At 46.6% G+C, this 9,236-nt stretch overlaps 1 protein-coding gene across 1 annotated transcript in view; it reads left to right on the top strand.

Annotated features, from left to right (window-relative positions):
* EHHADH (enoyl-CoA, hydratase/3-hydroxyacyl CoA dehydrogenase) overlaps positions 1-9,236 on the top strand; it is a gene marked incomplete at its 5' end in the record, with an annotated part of 24,952 nt that overhangs the window by 9,406 nt on the left and 6,310 nt on the right. Inside the window, one exon of the mRNA XM_009077274.1 lies at positions 4,149-4,490. Coding sequence (XP_009075522.1) covers positions 4,149-4,490 — 342 coding nt within the window. The remainder of the gene's footprint in view (positions 1-4,148; positions 4,491-9,236) is intronic.

The raw sequence follows: 9,236 nt of genomic DNA, 5'->3' as shown, positions 1-9,236 counted from the left end.
TAGTCTTACTCCTCGTTAGTGGTAGATTTCCTGTCTGTTTATTGCTGGTTCGAGTTACCCCAGTAAAAATGAGTAATGTCATCGATGATGTTTCACATCACACTGTGTATCAACTCCCATAGGACTTTCAAAACACTTCCAGGCTCTTTCCACCAGCTTTACTGGCATTTGCAGCACGTGCTTTAACAGTGAACACACTGGCAAGATAGAAATTTTTCTTTCCTGCTTGAAAAATTTCTCATTAGACCCTGCAGAAGACCATGACAAGTTTTGATGCACCATTTACCCTCAGGTTACCTGATAATCTGAAAGAATGGTGTACCCAGAGCCTCTGTGCTCCTTTTGAGTAATTCCTGGCTTTGGACTTTGCCTGAAGTTAATAATTTTCCTGTCACACAAAGGCAAACCAGCACTTTTATTTCTCTCCATCAGGCACTAACAGGGCTGCGGAAGAGATGACAGTCTCGCATAGCTCCTCTGGGGTTTGTCCACACTGAGTTCTGTTTCTAGTGAATGGTTTTCAGATAATTTTAATAAACCCAAAGAAAGAGTACCCAAATGCCCTCAACTCCACTGCCTTTGTGACATGCAGCAATTTGTTTCTGCTGTAAATGTGAAGCCAACAACTGCTGACTCCTTACAGAGCAGTCTGGCTAAATAACTCTTTGTCACTGCTGGAGTGTCTTTTCCTGGGAAAGCTGTGCTGCAGGTCTCAGAGAATCGATTCAGAAACCATTTTCTTCTCAAGCTTTCTCAGCACTGGAGGTGCAATATCCCATGGCAAAGGATCAGTCCCAAATGACTGATCTTATTGTAGAGAGGGTCCTTGGTTATTGCTCCGGTACACAGCTGACAGAGCTGCCTTTATGGGATGTTGGGAGAGCATATTCATCCATGCCTTTGTATGGATTGTTCCTCATGAGCACCTTCAGAAGGCACCCTGAAACAGCAAGTGGGTGTAGGAATAGAGGCAATTACTGATCCTGACTTAGGCTTTCCACTCAAAAGCAGTAACCCTACATTGCAGGCAGGAAGCAAGCAGAATTCCTGGTCTCTCCAGGCAAAGGAAAATATCTTCACTCCTGAAGGCAGTTTTTGAAAGGAATAGAGAGGCTAAATCCGTTGAGACAAAGGAGAATGTTCTGTCACTAAATGCACTTGGTGATCCTGCAGTGGTTCGAAGCTGCATTTCAGACTTTCCCCAGCCGATGGCATCACAAAATTGCCAGACTGCTAGAAGTGCTGGTGGCAGGCAGCACCACGTCCTGCTCCAGCTTCCAGGAGGAAACAGCTGCTGGTCCTCTGCACAGCACAGTCCTCTGGAGCCTTCACACCTCATCAGCCCTTGCTTTCTGACCACACCTGCTGACTGACCTCTACCACCTCCTCAGAGCACACAAGCATCAAGGGCATCAAAGAGCCAAGGAAAATCAGTGCAGTTTGGACTAGCTCAGGCCCCACAGGTATTAAACTCATCATCATCCTTCCACACAGTGTCTGACTGCAAGCCACTGGGAGGAAGTGTGGAGGAACCAGTTGTTTCTTCTGAGACTCATAAAACCCAGAGGCAGAACAGATCCTGTTGTTGGGTATTTGCATGCTTGGAATGGAGAGTGGAGGAGAAAGGCTTCCCATTACAGCTGAGAGAGCCTTCTGGGCACTATCTCTGGGAAGAGGTACAATATAAAGGCATTTTAATCTCTCTCCAGGCTCATGATTCTGGCTGCCACCTCCTTTGGCCAGAAAGCCTAGCAAAGTGCCCCTTTGTGCAAGGTCTGACACGGACTGGACTTGTCTCTGGCAGGCCTGGGGAGCAGGGCCAGCTCTGGCTTTGCTGCTCAGAAATTCCCAAGCACTTCACTGCAGCAGGAAGACTTAGGCTAGCCCTGCCCCTTGCACATGCCATCCTGCAGCATTCCAAGGGTTTACAACTCTGGGATGACACTTCTCCCTTTAGATAGCACAACATTTGATGCTGTGTGCTGGCACATTGCTTCTGCTGACAGAAATTTAATAGTCTTGATCTGTCCTTGGTGCCACCTGCACTACACACCCTGGTAAAACAAAGCAGGAATCTGTGCTCACTCCTGAGCATGGATGAGGTTTTCCCTGCAGCACTGTTGTCTGACACGGCTCATCATCTTCCTGCTGCTTTGATTTCAGAAATCAAGCTGCAGGTGTCCCACACTGATCTCTTCTCCTCAGGTTTGGGTTCTGATCATTCTTTCCTGTTCATAAATACATCCTTTATTCTTACTAGAGCTGCAGAATCAAAGATACTGCACAGAGATGCTGGTGAAATACTTGGCAAAACCTATTTAGCTTAGAGCTAAAGAAGAGTTTTATTGCAGGACCCTGAGGAGAGTTACTTCTGTTTCACCCTGAGGAACTGTGTCCTGTCCCTGATCAGTATTTGTGCTTACAAGCACTCTTTGCTGTCTGAAGCCCAAGCTTAAAGGCTCCCAGTGGTAACTCCTCTTTTACCAGTCCTTTCCACATCAGAGATGTCACATGAAGTCCCTTGATCTGCCCAGAATTGGCCTTCCAACCACCAGATCCGCTTTCTATGGATAAAGAGCATTTCTGGGTTAAAAAACTTAGATTTAGGGGGGGAAAACCCAACTGATTTCAAAAAAAGGGGAACATTATCCTGACTAAATCCTGCAATATTGACAGATACAAATTATATCCACTGCCAATGTGAAAATATTTTTATGAGCTCTGATTACAAGGGAAGCTACGTACACTGTGAGTGTTCATCTTTTTATGCTCTCTAAAAGGCTTAATTAAAAAGCCTGAGCTCTGAAGACCATTATTACAGGAAAGCAATACATAAACCTATCCTGAAAACTCATATTTCTGTTTCTCTTAAGTATTGCTTGGTCTTCAAGGAAGAGCCAGAGTTAGGACATGTTCCTTGGGCAGCCAGGCCTGCAGTGCTGCCATTGTTCCTGCTCTTCAGCATCCTCTGCATGATTTCCTAAGCCTTCTGCCGGTGCCTTGGCACTTCCCCAACTCGGACAACAGGCAGAAAAAGGGGAGCTGGATGCAGTCCGTCATCCCTGAGAGCACTGTGCTCCCCGGCAGAGCTCCTCGAGGAGAGGCAAGGGCAGTGAGGCTGTGCACTAGAGAGGAGCTCAGCAGAAGGTCCTCAACCAGCTCCCTGCTTTGGTGCTGGTCCTGGGGCTCCTTGGGAACAGCTCTGCCACTCTCCCTGTGGTGACATTGCTGCAGCTAATGATGGAGGTGTAGCTGTGATGGCAGCAGGGACTGTGTGGGAATGTTGCAGTATGAAGGAGATACATCCTGAGTTTCTGATCTTGTTCTTTCACGGCCTTTACTGAGGCAAACTGCCTATAAAAGCAGAGGAACACCTGAGAATGGCCAGGTCAGAGCTCTCTTAGCAGGCACCAAGGCTCGTACTTCTGAAGACCACAGAGAGGATTTTGGCAGCTGAAATGTAACTAACTTCTCTCAATTAAAATCCTTTGTAGATATCACCATAGCAACCTCTGTCTGTAATGAGCTTCACATATTTGTGTGGCTGCTTGATTCACCCCTTGCTGATACAGAAGCATGAACTCTCCCTTGTTATTCCTTTGCTCCCCAACTCATGCTGTGTGAGCTTTCCTCTTGGCTAGTCCTGTAGTGAACAGAGCAGCTCCTGTGGGCAGGGAAGCGCTGGAGTCAGGGTCTGTTTCCCAGTCTCCTACCCGTGCCTGGCTCAGCCCCCTGGCTGGAATGCCTCTGGCTAGGAAAGTCCTTTGGGCACTGAGTACTAAACAATACTGGAGGAAAACTCTAGCACTGAAAGATCCATGTGGCAGCTGGGACTGTGGAGGAAGAGAACTGAAATTAGGGCACTCTGTGCAGCTGAGAAAGAGACTTACTTTTTTGAAACTGAAATATCACTTTCTGTTGAAGTCTGAGAATGGGCTTGAAAAATTGTAATTGTCATAGCAAACAGAGTTCAGGTGAAGTGTCAGGCACTAGTTCTAGACCCTGCTCACTGAGCCATGCAAGCCCTAACGCAGTGAGCTTAGGAGGAAAAGAGCTAACTGCCTTCCCAGCCTGTGGAAAGGGGTGGAAACCTGTCATCTCCCAGATGTGGATGCTTTAGTTCTGTAACTCCATTTCTCTCCCTCCAGGCCAACCCTTGGGCCCTCGCCGGCTCAGCCTACGGCCGGTTCCCACGCTGCCGGACGCGGACGCGTTCCTCCGTGACGCTCTCATGAAGGTGAGGAGACGGGCCCAGGGATGCCTGGCCCCAGAGCTGTGTCTCCAGGCTGTCAGGGCTGCCATGGAGAGACCTTTTGCCGAGGGAGTGCGCCGGGAGCGAGAGCTGTTCCAGGTGCTGCTGACCTCAGGCCAGGCCCGCGCACTGCAGTACGCGTTCTTCGCGGAGAGAGCCACGCAGAGGTGGACAACACCCACAGGAGCCTCGTGGAGTGGTGCAGCCCCACAGCCCATCTGCCAGGCAGCCGTCATAGGTAAGGGGGAAACAGCAGCTGCAGCTCTGCCCACAGCTAACAGCAGGGCTGGGGTGGCTGCAGTCAGGTCTGCCCATGGCAGAGGGATGGAGGGGATTGCCCAAGAGTCACTTGCACCCACCACAGGCAGAGACACTCCACCTGCACTGGAGGGAAGTTGTCACCACGGTGGTAAGCTCAGAAGTTCAGCTGGCAGCTCACATCCCACTAGATCATTACATGATGCCACATCTTTCTTGGGGACAAAACCTTCCCCTCACCTCAGAGACACTTCACATGTGGACCACGAGCAGTTTGCTCCCTTTCAAACATTGTGTCGAGTCCTCCCTTTGCACTCCTAGAAGCAGGTTTAGGTGAGATTCTCCTCCTCCTGCTCTAGTTCTGTACTGTGAGTGCATGTGCACAGAGCCACTCAGGGATGTATTAATACAAAAATGTTTTGACAGCTGTATTTTAAGAAGATTTCATCTCACTGGAATCCACTCCTGCCATTTTGTAGCCCAGCAAGATAATGCCTTCATTTATTTTTTATAAGAGCAATTTAAATAAAACCTTTGATGCACTGCTGAGATAAAAAAAAATGGTATCTTTCAGCTCTGCCTGTTGATAGTGGCACTCAGAAGTGGTTAGACAAGAAATGGAGCACTTGGAAAACATCCATTCTGCTTCAAGGAAATCTCACCAGACCAACACTGCTCTTTTCTGGGTGCTTCCCAGGGCTCTCGAGCTGACAGCTCATTTCAGGCCACAGACACTGGTTTTTTGGAAGTTCCCTTCTCTTCGTTAGCTGCCATGCCATGTTTTTAACAAAAGTGGGTTTAAGCATTGGCCCACAGACTCTGTGAGAGGATCTGTGGCTGTTAAAGCCTTCAGGTAAAGAGGCATGAATTATTGCCAAGCTAATTCCATGACTTGAAGAGCACAGAAGGTGGGACAGGCAGTCCCAGCCAGGCCAGTCCTGTAGGAGAGGCCTATGCTGGAGTTTGCAGGAATGACCAGGGGACTAGGAGGGACATTCTTTGCCATGTACTGCTACACTCTGCCAGAACAAAACACTTGCAGAGACCTAATCGCAGTGACAGTTTAGCCAGAAGGGCTGTTAGATCTGAGCTGCTTATTTTGGTGCTGTAACTGAGCTAGAGGGAGTTCTGAGGACAAATCTCTGTTGGAAAGTTTCTGGTAGAACATAACCTGTATCTCATTTCCAAACTGAACTGGCTGAGCTGCATCTCCTGCCCGTTGGATTAAGTGTTTGCCTCTCACCTCCAGACAGGTTCTGAGTTTTGCTCTCAAATTGCCCCATCCTCACCTCAAGTTGGAGTGTTTCTGTAGCTGCTTACAGACAGTGCTTGGGTTGACCCATCCTTTTTTGCAGAACAAATAACCCAAGTGCTTTGATACTTCTGCTGCAGAGTACAATCTGTCCCGCTCTGGTCATTTGCATGACCCTAAACCTCCCCTAATTTTTCAACACTTCATAAAACATCCATACCCAGAGTGGGAACAGTAATTAGGAGTAATTACAAGACCAGGTACCAAGATGTTTCTTTCTTGCCCCTACTTAGTATGCTCAGGGTAACAACCAACATTCGTATTAGCCATGTTCAACACCTGCTGTTAATGACCTGCTAGCAGGGAGCAGCTGCCCCAGGGATGGGGTGGCAATAACACCTCCCAGGGGGCAGAACTGTCGCTGCTCGCTTCTCACGGCCTGGAGGGAAGACTCACACAATCAATATGATTGATAAAAGAGCTTCATTTATTGTTAGATTTGCTAAACTTTTTATGTATTTCTTGTTAGTATTCACGAATGTCGCTATTCTATTGGTTAGTACTTAGAATTTGTTACACTCTAATAGGTTGAGCTTCAAGGGTTACATCAGCACCTGGTTCCTTCTTATGCTGATTTTGCTTCCTCTTCTAATCCTCCATATCCTGTTGTTGTGACTTGCTGCTCCAAGGGCACAGTGTCCTTGCTTGCCAGGCCTAGTAAGATGGCGTCAGGCCATAGCATAACTCTCTCATGTCAATGTGTCCTTGTTCTTCTAGCCATTCTTCCACAATTCTCCGTTTTTCCTTTTGTACAATAAAAGCCTGTTGTGTCATTTTTAACACTGCTTTCATGAGACATCCGTACACGATTCGTAAGAGCACAATCAATAGCAGTAGGATTCCTATAATTCTTATACCTTCCTTTATGAGGGACACCATCCACCCAGATAGTCCCCCAAATATTCCGTTTAACCATTTTCCGAATGGGTCATCTGTAACACTTATTTTTTGTGTATGTTCCCTCAACCATTGCAACTGTGCATGTATGGATGTCCCGTGATTGCTTAGGTTAAAACAACACATACTTTCAAACTCTTCACACCCATGACCTTGTGCTAAAAGTAAAAAATCTATAGCAGCACGATTTTGTAAGACAGCATGTCGCAAGCTAGCCATATCTCGTGCCATTTCTGTTAGAATTTCAGTAGTAACATTTGCTTGTTTAACTGCCCAGCAGGCAAGTTTGCCTAATTGATTAAGAGTGTTGGCTGTGCCGATACCTGGTATTAGGGAGGCAAAGAATCGTGAGGTGGCTGCCCATAATTCTACATTGTCATCACAGTCAGCTTTTAACTGATGGATGTTCCTTCTCTGGCGATGACGATTGTTCTGGGCAAGGTTTGCTAAATCTCTGTGGTGAACGGATAGTAATGTTAACTTTCCCAGATAACAGGGTCCTCCAAATGCATTTTTTGGGATGCCTGCCCATGCTCGATCACCACAAATTAAAAAATAACCGCGGGCTAAAGCTTTTGCCGTGTTATTAATCCATATGGTATGATTTTCTCTGCGTTGATTATAGCCATAAGCTCCTAACATTTTTCTACTATTTACATATCCACAAAACCCGTTTGCCACTTGAAAGTCGTTATGGTGTGGAGAAACCACTGTCCACCCTGATGTATTAACATAGGGGTTATCCTTTTCATTTTCAATTCTTAGGTCTAAATTGCTAAGCATCTTTCCCGAACCAGCGGCTAAAGTCGCAGCTGTATCTATTTTCCCAAGAAAAATGCACGTTTGAGTAGTATTTCCTGTTGCATTTCCAATGGTTTTGGATCCTAAAAGTTCAATTTCTTGGGGATCCCAAGGTAGTGTGTGGTTTAAACTATTTAATATTTGTGCCGAACAGTTGGCAATGGAGGTTGTTCCTGAACAGTTCGAATTGGTGGCAAATAGAGAAAAATCATGATCGTTTAAATACGGAAATCCTATCAGGCAGGTTTTATATGGTTCAGTGACTGCAGCAAGGCTCAAACAAAAGTCTGTTTGATTAGTTTTGTTCACCCATGCAACCCATATGTTTTGGCGCTTATCGACGTTTGTTATCGCTTTTGTTGCAGCGATAAGTATAACGGCGACAGTAACGATCCCATTCCTTGGGATCGACCTGATATGTCTGTGGTATCCCAATTCTCTTTTTGCACACGGTTTTAAGAAGGCGTGTGCCATTTTGAGTGATAACTCTTTTGAGTTTCGTGGACAAATTGCCACGCAAGATGTAAATTTTCCCTAGCCCCTAGGTCCTCGACAGGAGGATGCCTTGGTAGGCTGGCAGACCTGTGTATTGTCGGAGATCGCTTTGCCAGGTATGCCAGTTCCAGCTGTGTTCACAATTTGCGCACCATAGATGACGCAGTGTTCCCTGAAATAACCACCATCATTTTCTACACCCCCCACAGTAAAGTTTGATCCACGCTTGACAGTTAGATAAACGACAGTTGGCACAACCATAGCTATAAAATACGCATTCGACTGTTGTAATCAAAATATTAGGTTAACGAGTTCCGTTTTAGTTGTTATGGAATGATGCTGTCCCAATGCTAGGGTCAGTTCCTGCAGTGGCTTCTGGATTAACCGCAGGAGGCGATGTAGGTCTCTGCTTTCCGGTGTCATTCACGGCTTTAGTCCATTGACTGGGGACCCAAAGTGGACCTGTTGGAGTAAGCACACACATATGACCTCGACCTAAATACTGTACTTTGGCGGGTCCTGACCAAATGCCCGTCTTGGGGTCCTTGTATAATTGCCGAGTCTATGGGGAGGTCAGTAATGCGTCGTACTACGCATCACGAAGATAACATATCGAAAATTTTTTTAATAGTTTCCAGTTGAAGCATAGTGGGGTGGATTCTTGGGGTTGGGTCTGTTCCTCGGAAAAGAGGACTGAGAATGGCGATAAGGTCTGTTGGGATGCCTACTACTGGGCAGAGCCACTGTAAGTCCCCTAGAAGGCCTGTGCGTCATGGAGTGTCCCTAGTTGTGCCTCTAGGGTGGTCTTTTGTGGCCTGATAGTACAGTCAATAATCCATCCAAGGTATTGGTAAGGTGTTGTGTGTTGTATTTTTTCGGGTGCTATTTGTAAGCCAGCTTGGGAAAGTTGTTGTAGGATAAGATGTTGTTGTTGTGTGGTCCATGGTTTCTTTTGAGCGAACAAAATATCATCCATGTAATGATATATAAGTGTCTCTGGCCATTGTTGTCGTATCGGAAAAAGGGCTGCATCCACGTAGAGCTGGCAAAGTGTTGGAGAATTGCGCATGCCTTGAGGTAAAACTGTCCATTCAAAACGTTGTGCCGGTCTTTCCTTGTTAATCGCTGGTAGTGTGAAGGTGAAACGTTGGGTGTCTGCTGGGTGCAAGGGAATGGAGAAAAAACAGTCTTTGAGGTCGATAATGGGGAGACGCCATCCTT

This window comes from Acanthisitta chloris, unplaced genomic scaffold (genome assembly GCF_000695815.1).
Source record: "Acanthisitta chloris isolate BGI_N310 unplaced genomic scaffold, ASM69581v1 scaffold42646, whole genome shotgun sequence".
Taxonomy (NCBI): domain Eukaryota; kingdom Metazoa; phylum Chordata; class Aves; order Passeriformes; family Acanthisittidae; genus Acanthisitta; species Acanthisitta chloris.
The sequence above is the reverse complement of the archived record's forward strand: the minus strand, read 5'-3'. Positions and strand labels throughout refer to the sequence as shown.